Genomic DNA, 16,246 nt, shown 5'->3' on the forward strand with positions numbered 1-16,246 from the left:
TTGTAATTCGGCTTTTAGTCAAAAGAATCCACCCTGTTGCCCCTGAAGTAAATTAGTGCCCTGATGTAATAGACTCCATACCCTTTCTTTCCTCAACCCTTCTTTATTTTCAACTCTTTTTATTTAGTTTGTCATTGCTGTCAATACATAGATTTATATGGGAAAGGAAAAATAGCCATCACACCCCCTTGTTGCACTTGTCTTTGAAAGTTTGCAGTTACTTCACTAATTAAATCATAATTATTATTAATCAATTTAATTATTGAATCATAACTACAGACACTTAAGAACATACATTTATTAATATATGCATGCATTTTAAATAAATTACTAAGCTAATTAGCTCATTAATCTTGATATGTATATGTTAATTTATTAATAAAAATTAGTAATTAATATGATTGCTTTGGTACAAAAAAGTAAAAAAAAAAAAGAAAAAATTGACTATGTTCTTTAATAGAACGTGTAAAGCCCCCAGAAAGAAATTATTGCCTTTTTAGAATAATAATGCCTTTTTTTTTTTTTAAACTTTTGCACCCTGCCCTTTTTTCTGCCTAGAATGAGCTCTGGTTCGACTATATATTGTTTCATTCTGTTTCTTTTTTCTTCAAGTTTTTTCAACAGCTAAAACTAGCTTCTTTATCCTAATGTAGTTTACAAGCGCACAGTGAATGTGTGTTTCCTCTTAATATATTGTGTATCATATGTGCAGGTAAAATACAGGAAATTGTTTTTGCAGATGTCAGTGGTGAACCTAAAGCTCAGGGTGTTCACAGAATAGGGAATTTAGTTTAAATATCTAAAAAGTTGTGAAAAATTAACCAATTCTAGTTTGAGGTACCCAAAAGTTCAATATTTTTCCTAAAAATTGGTCTTGTGTTAATTATTTTTAAGACAATTTTCATTTTCAGCTCTATTAACATTTTGTAACATATTGCTGCTGAAGAAATTTATGATGAAACCTATGCCGCCAGTTATATTGTATGTCAGGGAATTCTTTTATCTGAGGGATTGTTGTCAACCTTGAAATTGTTTATATTGTATATTTTATTCCAATACTAATCATTCCGACTGTAATTAACAGGTTCTCTTGTGAGTCTGTTGACAATCGATCCTAGTCAGTATGGCCCATCGGCACAAATACGGATGAAAATTGTGGAGACATTAGTTCCTTCAGAGTCAGTAGGAGAGCTGGAAGACAAGACAGGTTTGTCAATTAACTCCTAACATTTTGATTTTTTAAAACAATAACTGAGATAAATTCTCAATATCTCGTGTTCAGATACACTTAAAAATAAATATATGAAACAGTTTAAAACTAATTTTAAAAAATTATGTGTTTTCGAATTTAATGTTTCTTTTTGCAATGTACTTGTGACTGTGAAATATTTTACTACGAGCGGAAAGTTTTCTTCCTTGCAAGATTAAAGAACTGCAACAAAGTAAAAAAGAAAAATTTATGTGAAAATTAGTCCCTAATTTTGCTCCCTTTTTCAGCAATTTATTTTTCCTGCCCCACCCTTTTTTTAATTTTATTTTATTTATTTATTTTTTTGTCATTAGAAATTATGCACAAAAAAAAAATTTGTATTTAAAATTTGATTACTCAAGAACTATGCAGCCGATTTTGCTCAAATTTTGTACACTTTAAAATTATGTAAAAAATTGATACCTTACAAGATTCAAAAATAATATTTAAAGGTCGGAGGTATTCAAACAACGGAGATCCTATTTTCCAGATTGCAGCTACCCCTATATTTTGGGAGTCGTTAATCCGAATCCATTAACAAAAAAAAATAATAATAAATAAATAAATAAACTGTGTTTATTCAGAGAAAACACGTTTTTGTGTCGGATTTTGTAACTTAAGATATCATCTGCACTAATGAATTATCATATTTAATCACCCTACCAAACCATAAAGATTTGAGTCCTGGAACGTGAAGTTCCGATTTTTAAATCATAAGTTATTTAGAATGGTCTTTTTTTAATTTTTATGATGATTATATAATCAGTTCACATAATTTAGAAACCTAGGTGATTATTTTATATGTTCAGTTCCGTAAAAGTAGCTTTTTGATAATTTTCAAAAATAAAATATCTTGTTTCCATTTTATTTGTTTTAGAATCCTCTGCAGAAACTGCGACAGATTCTACTTCTGCTTCATCCTCCGCAACAACTCCAGGAAATGTAGACTCTGAAACGTTTGCCTGTAACTGGTACAAAAAAGTTTTTTCTTTCTCTTGTTTGTTACATTGTTACTTCATGTGAAGCATACTAAATTTGTGTTTTAATTTAAGGTTGAAATCAATGTATGAAGTAACCCCAGGGAGCGTCACTTCTAGAAATGATGTTTATGCTGATTATGTTAGCTTCTGCGGCAAAGCAGGACGCAAAGGTGTCTTAAACGCCAATGTCTTTGCCGGCTGTGTCAAGTAAGTGTTAATGTGGTATTAATAACTTTGTATCGAATTTATGCATTTTATATACTTGATAACTTATGTAAAATAACCTTAAATAGGAATCCCACAGTCCTTAAAAAACTGCTTAATTTTTATTTTGGAAAGTAAGGGCTCTTAAAAGTACAAAATTTAGGTACGAGGTCTTTAAAAGTCCTTAATTACGAAATCCAGGGTTGATTGTATCCCAGATTTCCAGGTTTTTTGTATCATTATTTCGGGTTAAAAATATATTTTAAAACTAAAATATCTTCCTAATATTAATAGTTTCATTTTATATTTTTAAAAAAATTATATATATTGTTATAACTGTTTGTTGTAATAATATCACTAGTTACATATATCTTAAAAATGTTTAATTTTATGTCATTTCAGTGTAGTTGAAAATTGCATAATATTTTGTACCGTCTGAATTAGCTAATGGATAAATTTCTTAATTTTTCATTTTTAAGTACCTAGTCATTCTATCTTTCTACTTACTTTAAACTAAAATAAACTGTATATTTTAGTATTGAGTTGTTGTAAAAGCAAAGTTTAAGAGCTTAAGACACTTTGAATATATATTTTAGGAACAGTTTTCCTCAGTGCCCCTTGAAGAAAATAACATCTGCAGGTGGTGTTGTTACTTTTCACCATGATGGACTTAAGAGAAAGAATGTTGTGACTTCTCTTGGAGTTCCTCCTGTCTCTAAAGCTACTTCTGTGAATACTGCTGTGCAAAAGAGTAAGTATTTTATAAATCTTATCAGTAGGTGAAGTTACTAAGTGGCACTTTAGTGAATTTGAATATAAATTTGGTATTAAGTTCGTACATTGATGATCGGGAATAGGAATTATGTTTTTACTTTTATTTTTTATCTACTCATTTCCAACTGATGCAATCAGTGTTGCCAATATCACCTAATTAAACAAATTATGTCTTGGCACTCTTAGCATTTTAATTTGCTGTCAAAGGAGAGGCTTTCTTGGTGGATGCCCTGCTCCATCCAATTCTCCAACAGCTGTTTCACTTGTTTGAAAACCCCATTGATTGTCAGATCAAGAGGCTGAAGTGTTTTTGTCAGACTGCTCAGGATTGCAGCTAATTCAGTGAATTTTTTTCCACATGTGTCTTTAATTGAGTCTAGCCTATAGCGACACAGCGAATCAAGGGTCAATAATCTTCATGGCTGGGGGAAAGTCAACACACGTCCAGCCATTCCGGTCCTGATCATGACCTCACACGTCCATCCCTTTTCGTTTGCTTTATGGTTGCATCCTTCAAAAAATCTCCTTTGCGTAAAGTTTTTTGTTTGAAGCTCAGCACCGGGGTAGGCTTTTCCCCAGACTATATTTGCAGATTTCGCTCCCGTTTCATTCACAGTCCTGTTAAAAGGATAGTCTGCCAGAAGCAGAATTTCATCTATCTTAATTAGCTGGTCGTAGTTCAGGCCAAGTTCCTCTATTTTTTTTTTATTATTATTTGCAAATTCCAGAAGTGCAGCAAATTTCTTCATCATGTCATCAGGCAATTTTTGGCCCAATAGTGTCTTCTGTTTAACAGATTTCTTATGTTTCATGAATCTGACACGTCAATTACGACCACCATTGAAATTTGCAATACTAACAATCAATTTTGCTTTTATCCGAATCCCCATTGTAGAGAGAGACAAATTTTTGACCCTCTGCCCCTTACCTCCAGGTTGTCCTCTAGCCCCAGTCACATTCTAAATGCCTCCAATCAACATTGCCATTGTGCGGTGCACGCTTTGTCTTCAATAAAATATCCTTTTCGGTCTTTCTCCTCCGTATTCATCGTTTGTTCAGATTATATTCTCATGCAGAACGATAATTTTTCTGTTCTTTTAATAGCAACAAGCTTACACGCAACATCTCTTAATGGCATTTAGAATATCTAGTGTTCAAATTTTGGCTTTTGGAGTTTTTGAGAGGCAAGTCTATTTAAAAAATATTAGAATTTGGTGAATAAAGGAAAGAAAATTTATATAAATAGCTGAAAAACGATAATAGTCTTTATGAAATCAGAAATAATGTATTCGTCCCAAGATTGAGAGCATCAAAGTGTTTGAAATTTGTTTGTCACCATGTTAAAAAATTATAAATTTTAAAATTACATAAAAATGGCTTAAAAGTGATCGAAATGTTGTATGCAATTTTGGGAAAAATTGTCAGGATAGTAGACTAGAATGAGGCTTGTAATCGCAATAAAAGGCTTTTCCAAAGGGCTAACAGGCAGTGTTTTCTGGAAAGAAAAAAAAATACTTTTTTTTTTTCTGTGGAAGTGGAAATTTAGTTTGAATGTTCTTAATGTTCATACAGTAGAGATTCAAAATAACTCAGTCAAAAAATTCCTCAAGAAAAAAAAAAATTAAAATTTTTTGAATTTTTTGAAGAAGCAGAAAATGGTTGATGAACAGACACTAATTAGAAAAACAGTAATAGTGTAAATACTAAAATGAAACTGAATGTTCTGTGTCTTTCTCCGATTCCTAAGAAAAGATTGAAAAAAAATATAAAGCAAAATGTTGTGAAAAGAAATAATGAAAATTTGTTTTGAGGTCATAATTTTGTTTCCCAAGTCCTGGTAGACAACCTAAAGATTCTGGTTTTCTCAGGTCGCCTGTAATCAATGATGCACATAAGCCTATCTAATATGATAATATTGCGATCATTATCAATGATGTAATCACTTGACATACGAAAAAGATAATATTGTGAATGCCATGCATAATAATCATTGAATATGTTATAATTGTAAGTGTTAATAAAATTTTTTGGGTATCAAAAATATTGACCCATGTAAAAGTTATAGTTAAATTTGTTAAAACATTGCAATTTATAGATAATTTTGACAATTGGATTGCTATTCCGGATAACTGATTTTTCCGGTTTTCTGAATCGCTACAAAAAGCCGTTTTTCTTATTGTTAAACCCAACTAAAAAAAAAAATATTAGGAAATAATCTTAAAAAGAAGGTAAAACGATGAAGTAATACAATAATGATTATTTCTAAAATGATGGTACGGTAAACATCTTTCAAAAAAGAAAGAAAAATCCTAAAATCTTATGAGGGAAAAAAAAAAATTTTTTTTAAATGGCAGGAAAATTTATCAAATTTCGATCCGGTTTTCTGATTTCCGGATAACGGGTTCTGTACTGTAATTTTTTAAAAGAATATTATGCGCATCTTAAATACTCGATAATTTTTTTCAAGCTTATTATTTTTTTATTTTTTTTTATTAATTTCCAATTAATCAAACTATTAATAAAAAGCTTAAACTCAATTGATGAAAATAGTATTTAAATGTCATGCTTTTATGATAGAAATAACAGTGTATATTAAATATGTAAGCACTGTGATAGAATAACAGTGTATATTGTTTGATCCACTGTTTCTACCCCGTTTCTCTTTAGCTATAGCTATGAATCCATTCATCATGTTGATTATTATTTTTTATAGACCCTGCCACCACTTCTGTTGTTACACCAAGTAAAGCTCCTCCTAAACCAGTACAGAGTCCTATTTTAAAAGCTCAGCTTTCAGCTCCAGCCACAGCTTCTCCCACCCCTCTCCTCAAGACTTATTCCCAGTCAGTAGCAGCAAAAGCTGTCTCTTCAGCTGCTATCAACAGAGTTACAAATACTTCCTCCAGCACTCTGATAAAAAGTCTCCTTGCAAACAAGGTCCAGCAGAGGAACCTCCAACAGAACGTTCCGAGGATGGTGATCTACTCTCCCGGAAAAGTTACCGGCCTGGCTCCCGGAATCCATTCCCCGACCACTATTGTCAGGTGCATCAGACCAGGCGCGCTCTCTCAGATTAATCAGTTGAGACCATCTCTGCAGGCCCGCATTGTTCCCAATAAGGGGTGCATCATTGCTGCACCCAATTCTGGCGTCATCAAAGCGAATCCGATGTGGGCTCCGAAGCAACATGTAGTGAAACAGTCTTTGTTGACCGCTGCTGTTCCCAATCAAGTTCAAATCAATGGGATTCAAAGTGAATTGAAAACAGAAGTAAGCATCCATTTATTAGTCTAATTATTATTATTATTATTTTTAATCCTACCTGTTTCCTGCCTGTGTTCTGAAATCTTTTATCATATACCCATTAGTTTATAGCAAAAAAAAAAAAAAAAAATATTTAATTAGGTTATGCGTTGTTTTAAACTATATTTTAATGTCTCTAGGATGTAAATTTTTTTGTTCTTACAACATCTGCATAATGCCAGATTTACTACCTGTATATTTTGTTTATAAAAATTATATTAGCTTCCAAAACTTATTTTAGACAATAAGAAAACAATTATCATTTGTATGTAGCAGCCAACTCTGCTTTAAAAATTCTCCTGGTTTTTGTACTTTTTAGAAAATTCCCTAAAATTGAGTAAGTTTCCTTAAGAAAATCCCTATTGAAATAGAATTTTTGTGCAGATTATTGCTTTGCTTGAATATTTAAATAAGTGTCACTAATACATAAGGAAGTGAGCCTCATTTATAAAGCTCAGTTAACTATCTTTGACTAATTAAATGGCTATTACTATTCAAAATTTTGAATAAACATAATACATAACATTTCAAGATAATTTAATTTCACCTTATCTAGAAAATCAATCATAACTGGAAAATATTGCAGTTTTTCTATTTTGATGACTATAAAAATCCCTAAAATTCTCTATGTGTAAAATATTTAGCATATTTTGCAACAATTATCATGAAATTTATATTATTTCATAAAATCTACTTGATTTTTTCCTATTTGTGTTGGCAGCTATGCTTGTATGGAAAAATCAGTTTATAATTTGGTTTAAACATATTTCTTTAAAATATATGATTATTTTGTTTCAGGTGCATTTAGACAGTGAAGACTCCAAAAACATTACTTTAGTTCCCTCTGTTCATTTAAAGCCACCTAATCCAGTTTCATTAGAAAATCAGTTCCTTAATGATTCTGGAATTGATACCAAAGATTCACTAATGAGTGATGACTTATCTGCTAGGGATAATAACTCTGATCAAAATATTCTGTTATCTCCTGCAGTTCAAGACAGTTCAGTTACTTATAAGATAGCGACTTCGGGTGACCCCTCGTCTGGAAATTTTTTTATTGTGAGATCTCAGTCAATAGCACTTTCTTCTCCTGTCAAAGAACAGCAGTGCACCTTGGTGAACGGCAACGATGTGGTCACGCCGTCTGTCATGCAGCCGAAGGTCGTCTCACCATCGTCAAATATTTTGAAGTCTGTTTTGAATGAGTTTGAATCATCTCCCGTGGCAACCAGCATCACAAAGCACCAGATGATCCAGAGGGAATCTATATGTAAGAAAGCTCCTTTATTGAATGGATTGTTAGATAAGGGAAAACTACCTCTTTTAGAAGATTTCCAATCAAAGACAATTCTGCTGCAAAACGGGGGCGGCTCAAATCGTGATGGTGACAATGAAATGACCAAATCTGTTCAATTAAATGTAAGCCAGAGCACTTTATCAACGTGTAATTCAAATCCTTTGCTTTCCATGTCAGTTCATCCCGACATTGTATCTTCTTCGCCATCAAGTTCAGTCTTCACGATCTCATCGAATGCTATTAGTCAGGGTATTTTCACAGTTTCATCTGCCAGTTCAGGTTCCCAGCTGTCCTTGAATTCGATTGCTTCTGCTGTCATGCCATCTCCGACAAACATTTCGGCACCCATATCATTGAATTCCATCGTCATACCGGCACCATCTTTTAATTCAGTTATCATACCAGCATCTTCCCTATCATCAGCCATTGTGCACTCATCTTATAACTCAACAACAGCAGCAACAAATGCATCTCTAAACAGCACTGCCACAACCACATCACCCGTTCTCGTACCATCAGTTCTGCCCGCAACTTCTTTTCATTCGAATGGAACTGACCTGATGCAAATTTGTACTGGACAGACCACATTTTCAGGTACTGTAGAGGTGCAACCTGATCAAAAGGGAGTCGTCAGACTGCATATAGAGAGTCCCGAAAATTCTAATCAAGGTTCGGACCTGTCTTCAATATCTGATATTGCTAGAACATTAGAATGTGCATCTCAAGCGATATCGAGAACGAACGCCGAGTGCAACACACAGGTGCCTTACAGTAGCAACGCTTGTGTGGCAGCACCCCAGACTGTTACTCTCATTAACTCAAACACTCCTACTCTTGCTACTAGAACTGGACAACAGATATTTGTAGTGACCCCAGTTTTAAATCAGCCACAACTTCAACTTCAATCCCCCAACATTAAGTTATGTATATTGCAAAGTATTCCTAAAAACGATGATACAGGCGATTTGGTTTCGATACCCCAGGTGAACTTTAATCAGTTACGGCATCCTGCACCCGAAACATCCACCTTGAAAAGGCCGTCCAGTGAAACCCTATGTGTCGCTGCCAGTTTAAAAAAGCCTCGCTTGGACTCTCCCCTGCTGGAAGCTTCACTGCGGTTACCTACAGCTACTGCGGGTGCTATAGTTGTTGATAATAACAAACCTCATGAAACTCTACCTGTGTTATTAAAATCATCCATCTCTGATAATACCACCCCCAAAACAACTGCCGTTGCTGCAGCGACTCCTGTACAGAATGCAGATCTTCCGTGTGACAAAGAAATCAAAACTTTTTCTGGTCTGACTTCGGCCAGTGGTAATAGCCCTCATGTCACTGCGACCACCACCACAAGAACAACAACTACTTCATCAAAGCTAGAATTCATTTGTGAGTGGAAAGATTGTGGTCTGTAAGTATTCAGTTTGATTTTCTACGATATCTTTGGTGCCTACAAAATTCTTAAAATATATTAAAAATGAACATCAATTTTAAATAGTATTTTTTTTTTTTTTAAATTTACTGACAAAAGTAGATGATAAAATCTCTGAAACTCAGAAATTCAAAAATTTTGATAATCTGTTGCCTGTTGGTTCTCAAGCAGTGGTCGGAAGTAACACGCTACAGATAGCGAAACTACTGTAGTCACTACCTTTTTCCGTAGTTTGTAGTGCAGTGCGCTACTTTTTAAAAAAAAATAGTGCAGTGAGTTGTGTGATGCATAAAAAAAACAGTATTTTCTAGTGATCTGTGGTTAACGTTAGTTAGATAAAGAAACAAAGTTGAAACGCAATAAAAAAAATTCAAATCTGATTAGTGCAAATACTTTACGGGCCCGTCAGCGTATACGATCAGAATGCCTCTGTGACCGAGCATTAATAAAATCTACATCTCGTGCTCAGAAAAATCTGACGAGTTGTTCCTGAGAAATCTAACTATAAATATCTGATTTTTTTTATTTTTAATTCGATTTCACAGGAGTTATAAAGTACGTTTTTGCGTCTGATTTAGTAACTTAAACTTGTTTTGTTACTTAGTTCCTTTTTCCCCCTCTTTTTTATTGGAAAATCTCATTTTTCTCTAAAAGTTTAAATGTTTTTTTTTTTTAAGTAAATATTTCGCTTTTTCTGAAAATTAAGCCGTTGAAATGACTCTCATATTTATTTCTGATTTTCAAAGATAAACAGAAAATTCAAACTACTTTAACGCACTAAAATAGCAATTTTTGTCGGTACATTAAGGAGTTGCAAAATTTTTCTACTTCACAATTATTGATATGTTTCACCGAGCTTTAGATATATTAAATTATAATATGAACATAATGATTCCAGTTGTAAAAGTTTATATATATTCTTTTCTAAATAATTTAAAAAATCATGTTGCTGATATTTTTGCTATAAATCACATTATAGTATTTATCCCAGTGGCAGAGTTGCAGTGACATGGCGACATTGTCACAGAACCTTAGACTTCTTGCAGAAATATTTTGCTTTTGGGAAGTGGAAAATTTTGGTTTGATTTAATGCAAAAATTTGCGCATACAATTTGAATTGCACATTTAAGTAATCACTTTTTAAAGTGCTCAATTTATGCCGATATCGTAAATCCATTTTGATTGTATTTTTGGCAGTTATTGACACTAATTTTCGCATGGCTTTTAGATGTCCCAGTATATTTCAGTTGATATGGAAATTCGAATTGCACGTTTGATCATTTACTTTTTAAGGCAATGGTTTTTTTTCTTCTTTCTTTTGATTTCCACTTAGTTTTTGAAACTCAATATTTTTTATACGATATTATTTATTACAACAATTAAATCTTGAAGAGAGACATATATTTGAGTAACTCCTTTCTGAAGAGTCCAATTTACGTGATTGCATAAAATGCGATAAAGGAAATAATTAGTAGGTCCCATATCGCCCATAATATTAGAATAAAAAAAATATTACATATTCAAGTTTAAAAAATATATATATATTGATTTTGTAAACACAGCGTTTCTATTACCTTTAATTAGTAACATACATATTTGTTATTATTGAAAGTATCTTGCAGAAAGATATTAGTGCTAGAGAGTTTTGTGGCAGAAAGTCCGAAAACATTCTGCTACAGAGGTATTTGAGAAAAGAAATTGAATGTATGTGTATGTTTTCAGTAGTTTGATGTGCTAAACTAAGCAGGATTCTCAAGTAATAATTGTCTCTTTTGTGTGAACTGAAGAAAAATATAATTTCTAACTTTTTTTTCTTCTATTGGTTATTTTACATTTTACTAATTGTTAACGTCAAAGTAATTATTCAAATATTAATAAATTATTATACAATTAATTTTAATCAACATATAGTTATTTATTATCGTAAATTTTATAAAATTTATTAAACAATTGTACTCACTTATGATTTACTCCTGTAGAAAATCAGCTTTTTTGCCTTTTGGCTAATCTCATCCCTATGCATAGCTCATACAAGAGCAAAGTAATTGTTGTTTCCTTTTAATATATTGTGTAGAATACATACAGGACATACCTGCAAAGTCTCCTGTTTTTTAACGAAGGCCCCTGTATTATACGACTATCTTCTGGTTACCCATATCTTCTCAAATTTCTCTGTATTTGTTGAAAAAATTTTTGCCATTAAAATACCCTGCTGATGGAAAAAATACCTATCTTATTCCTCAACAGATGGTGCTATCGCCAGTACTGCAGTATGTTGAGTTTTTATAGTTTAAGTTATTCTAAATAATGGTTTAAAAAAATCTCTAGATTAAGATTTATATACATAATTGTTACTTAGGTAAATGTAAATGCTTATATTATGTCCAATTCTGAATTTCTCTTTTTGACTTACATAATTACGCACGATGTATCAAAACTTTACTCATAGCCTAAAAAACGTTGCTAGTAAAATCTCTGTTATTTTATTCCTCCAACGTTGGCAATTATGACGTGAAATTTTTTTTTTCAGATCTGAGTGGCAACCCTATTATTGTATATTTATATGTTATTTTACTTTTATTTCTGATAGTTAGTTTTGAAACTTGGCACCTCTCTTAAACCTTTTTTTTTTCTTTTAGAAAATTTTCTTCGCATGGTTTGGTGTTTCTTCATGCTAGTAAAGCTCACGTACCTCATAGTGATGATGCTATATGTCAGTGGGAAGGTTGTGATTCTATGAAAAGAAAACGATTCTCCTTGTTGACCCATCTACAGGTGAGTAATGCATCCTTTGACAGTCTGCACAATTGACAAAGGTCACCTCTCGCAACACAAGCTGTTGCATTTTCTTGTAACATTAAACTTGGACATCATTAATAATAAATATTCCTAAGCATGAGACGAGTAAAATAGTTGAATCGAAAATACCTTAATAAAGTAAAAAAAAAGATAATTTGAATATGCATATTGGGTTAAAATATATATTCAGTTGATTTCTTTAAATTTAAACGATTCAAGATTTTGATTTTTTTCCTGATATTTGAAAGAGTCACAAGGATAATTAATCGTTAAAATAAAAATATATATATATATATAGATTGTAATGAATTTGTCGTGCAGTCATTAAAATTTTTTAGTAATAGTTAAAATAGAGTTAAATTATTACTCTGTTATTTTAAGAGTGTTTTTAAGCATGCTTACTAAGTGTAAGGATTTTTAAGAATAATTCTTGTGTATTCTTTTTTTTGTAGGACTGGCATTGCAGTGAGAGGGTTCTCCACACTCAGGCAGTGAGAAGACTCCAGCTTTCTCAACAGGGAAAGACCTCTGTACCACCTCCTCAAAAACCTCCTCCTCATCCAGGATATGCTCCCGACGCGGCTATGCTGGCCATCAAGCGACACGCCCTTCAATATATCAATCCCAAGGAACTTTCTGTGATTATCCTTTTTTTTCTTCCCCATCTCTTATTTTTCTTATCCATTCCATTTTTTTCTCTTTTCCTGCCATATATTTTCCAAATATTGATTAATAATGACTATTCTTTTTATGCAATTGAAGTATCTTGTTAAAAAAAATTCAGATTTTTATAAGGAAGGCATTGGAACTAACTCCAAATGGAAGGGCAGTCTTGTTGGGTTTTTTTTAAAAAAAAGAGAGAGAGAACATTTCTAATCAATAATGTTATTGGATTTCCATGTAAAATCTTTGTATTCAAACTTCAGGCATGCTACTTAAGCAAATTCTCTGAGTAACAATTTTTCCATCAATGGACTCAATTAACTATTTTAAAATTATATAAGTTTAATCTGTTAAGTTGGGAGATTATCCACAAATTTCAAAAGTTATTATCAATTCTACAGTATTTCTAGTTTTAAAATTTTGCCTTGTTGCTAGTTTTAAAATTAAACCTTGTTCATGGGAAATATTATGTTATGAGAATTTTTTGCACTCCTGCTTATATGTACATGAATATTTCGAAAAAATCTTGACTCTAATATATTCCCTGATTAGTGGACTATTTACAAAAAATATAAATAATATCTCTACACACCTAAAAGTTTTGAATCCACAGCTGCCAACTTTACTGGATTTTCCAGTAGACTACTGGATTTGGCCAGTTTCAACTAGTTTAATGAAAATCCTCCTAGTTTTTGGTACATTTTTAGAAAATTCCTTAAAATTGAGTAAATTTCTTAAAAAAATCCCTATTGAAATAGATCATTGTTTGTTTGAATATTTAAATAAGTATTAGTAATACATAATGAAGCGAGCCTTATTTTTAGAAATCAATTTAAAACTTTTATTGTTCTAGAATGTTCAGTTTATTATTATTCAGAACTCCCTTTTTAAATTAATTACAAAACTCTTATAATCTTTGATGAATTAAATGCCTTTTACTATTCAAAATTATGAGTAAACATAATACATAACATTTTAAGTACATTTAATGTCAATCATAACTGGAAAATATTGGAATTTTGATTACTATAAAAATCCCTAAAGTATTTACACATAGGGAATGCCACAATTATCATGAAATTTATAATATTTCGAAAAATCTACTGGATTTTTTCCTATCCATGTTGACAGCTATGTGTGTCTATGATTTACACTGTAAAAGGTTTTTTTTTATGATTTTTAGATTATCTGAAATTTTCCCTGTGGCTATATTTAATTTAAAAAAAGGTTTTTGGACTGAACTGTGTAAGTTTTAATTTTGTATTTTCCTTTCTTATAGGAAGAAAAAGAGAGTGCATTGACCAAAAGTATTCGTTTAACTAGTGCTCTCATTTTAAGAAACCTGGTGACACATAGCTCTGTTGCAAGAACGTAAGTACAAAATATTTTTCAATCATTAAATTCTTGATTAACTTATAAGTTAACATTACAATTTTAAGTTCTGGCTTTAGTTCTGGCTTTTATATGATACGCTTTTTATTTAAATATGTTGTTGTGGATATGTATGTAAAATTAGTGACTGTTTTTTTTTATCTATTTAAAAAGTGCTTAAGGGTGCTTTTTTCCTGGGGTGTTTTTTAAAAGTGCTTAATTTTTCCTTTTCGAAAATGAGATTTTTGTCCTTTGCCGTGTCGATTTTCGCTGCGTTTTATGCAAAAACGTGGTTTTCACTTTGTTCTATTCAACATATTCATAAATCATTCAACCACAATCCATCTCGGCGTACCGTCGGCCCACAACGTATGATAGCGCCAATCATGTTACATGTTTGATGAAATACTTGGGAGTCCACATGTGCGTCTACTGAGCAGGGTTCTATGAGATTATTGCACTCTCTTGTGCAACTCTGCTGTATTTTGCAAGATATTCTCGATTTCAGGCCTCATTTTCCACCGTCTGATATCGAAACGAAAAATCTCTCGATCATTTTATAATGGCTAATATAATCAAGAAAAGAGTACTTTGTCAGAAACTAGTTATTTTACCACGATCATGTAAAGTCTTTGTAAATTATTTTGAATTTTGTTAATGTGCATAGTGCTTAAAAATATTTTTTGAGTGCTTACAAAGTACTTAAAAGGTGCTTGTTTTTTGTTTAAAGATTTGGCTACACGTATTTATTGTGTATAATATGTGCAGGGAAAAACAAAGGGAATGTTTTTTTTTGACAGATATCGGTGGTAACCCTGATTATGAAATTTTCCTAAAAAAGTATAAAATTGAAACATTAAAAATGACATATAATTGATAAAGAAATAGTCTAATTGAGTTGTTTTCTTTCTAGATACATGAGGAGGTTCGAGCCTGAATTGGCCTACTTGGCTATGTCACCTGTTGAATCAGCAAGGACCATAGCCCAGTGCCTGTCTGAATTATCAAGGACACACGATTGAACTGTCTCTTTGAAAATCAGGATCGCTTCCTCTCTTGTATTAATTCTGTGTCTTTGGATTTCAAAATCAAAGGCACTTGTTTTTGATTCAGCGTGAATGTTTATTAAACTTTGTTGAAATGTTGGCGCTGTCTGAAGAAAAGAAAAAAAGAACGGAGCAGTTGTTTAATTGTACTTAAAGCACTTCAGTGTTGAAATACAGTGACTTTTCTCTCTATCCTCAGTTGGAAATGCCTCTGGGCTTTAAAAGGAGTTTTATATATACATATATATATATACCTGTATTGAATGATTATTTTTAATTACAAAATCTATCATACATCAAGTTGAGTATTTAGAAAAAAATAATGTTTTAAACATTGAAAAGCATGTTTTGAAGGAAAGTTAACATTGCATCTTTTTTAAAGATCACAATCAGCCCGTGTATATATATATATAACAATGCCATCACCTTAGGCAAAGGGAGATGATATCGTTATCATTTTCTACAGCACTTAAACTTCACATTTTTAGATTAATACTTTTATTTTATATATATAAAAAAACATTTGTTTTTAAGAAGAATCGTTGTGTGTCATTAGTTTTGGGTGTATCATTCCAGAATGAACTGGACTTTCAATTTTAGTAACGTGGTATCAAATGGGTATATGTTTTCCACCCTTCTGTTTGAACTTGTGCCTAAAAGTTAGTTTATTTGTGTTAAATTCCAAATGTTTAAAGTAAGAAAAAAAAATTATTCTTTTTAAATTATCATTTTCCAAAATTACCTTTTGTAATTGTATGAATTTTATGTAATTTTATACACAGAGATGTCAGTGATTATTGGTTTTTAGAGTGGCATAATTTTAACCATCTTATGTTAGCCTTTTTATTTATTTATTTATTTGTTTTATGTGATCAACCCTTTTTTTTTTTCAATTTGAAAACAGTTTCTCATTTTCTTTAAACATTGAAAATTACTGCAGAAAGTATTGTTCGGTTGAGCTATCAATAACTTCTTAACTGAAAATATAATTTTTTCTTAAAAAAAAAACATGCCAGGACATGTAAATTAAGTCAAATTAAAACATGATTTATAACTTAGAACTTAAATGAGACATTTTTTTTTTGTGAACAATATATTTGTTTTAATTCAAATGGTTAAATGCAAATT

The 16,246-nt window shown here is 31.6% G+C and overlaps 1 protein-coding gene across 1 annotated transcript in view; it reads left to right on the forward strand.

The window, feature by feature from the left end:
- Positions 1–15,765, forward strand: part of LOC107443872 (AT-rich interactive domain-containing protein 2) — a gene marked incomplete in the record, with an annotated part of 42,645 nt that extends 26,880 nt beyond the window's left edge. Inside the window, 10 exon segments of the mRNA XM_043049341.2 lie at positions 1,085–1,207; positions 2,127–2,220; positions 2,302–2,436; positions 3,030–3,184; positions 5,921–6,477; positions 7,309–9,218; positions 11,879–12,014; positions 12,491–12,676; positions 13,981–14,072; positions 14,986–15,765. Coding sequence (XP_042905275.1) covers positions 1,085–1,207; positions 2,127–2,220; positions 2,302–2,436; positions 3,030–3,184; positions 5,921–6,477; positions 7,309–9,218; positions 11,879–12,014; positions 12,491–12,676; positions 13,981–14,072; positions 14,986–15,094 — 3,497 coding nt within the window.
- Positions 15,766–16,246: the final 481 nt, after the last annotated feature.

Source organism: Parasteatoda tepidariorum, chromosome 2 (genome assembly GCF_043381705.1).
Source record: "Parasteatoda tepidariorum isolate YZ-2023 chromosome 2, CAS_Ptep_4.0, whole genome shotgun sequence".
Classification (NCBI taxonomy): domain Eukaryota; kingdom Metazoa; phylum Arthropoda; class Arachnida; order Araneae; family Theridiidae; genus Parasteatoda; species Parasteatoda tepidariorum.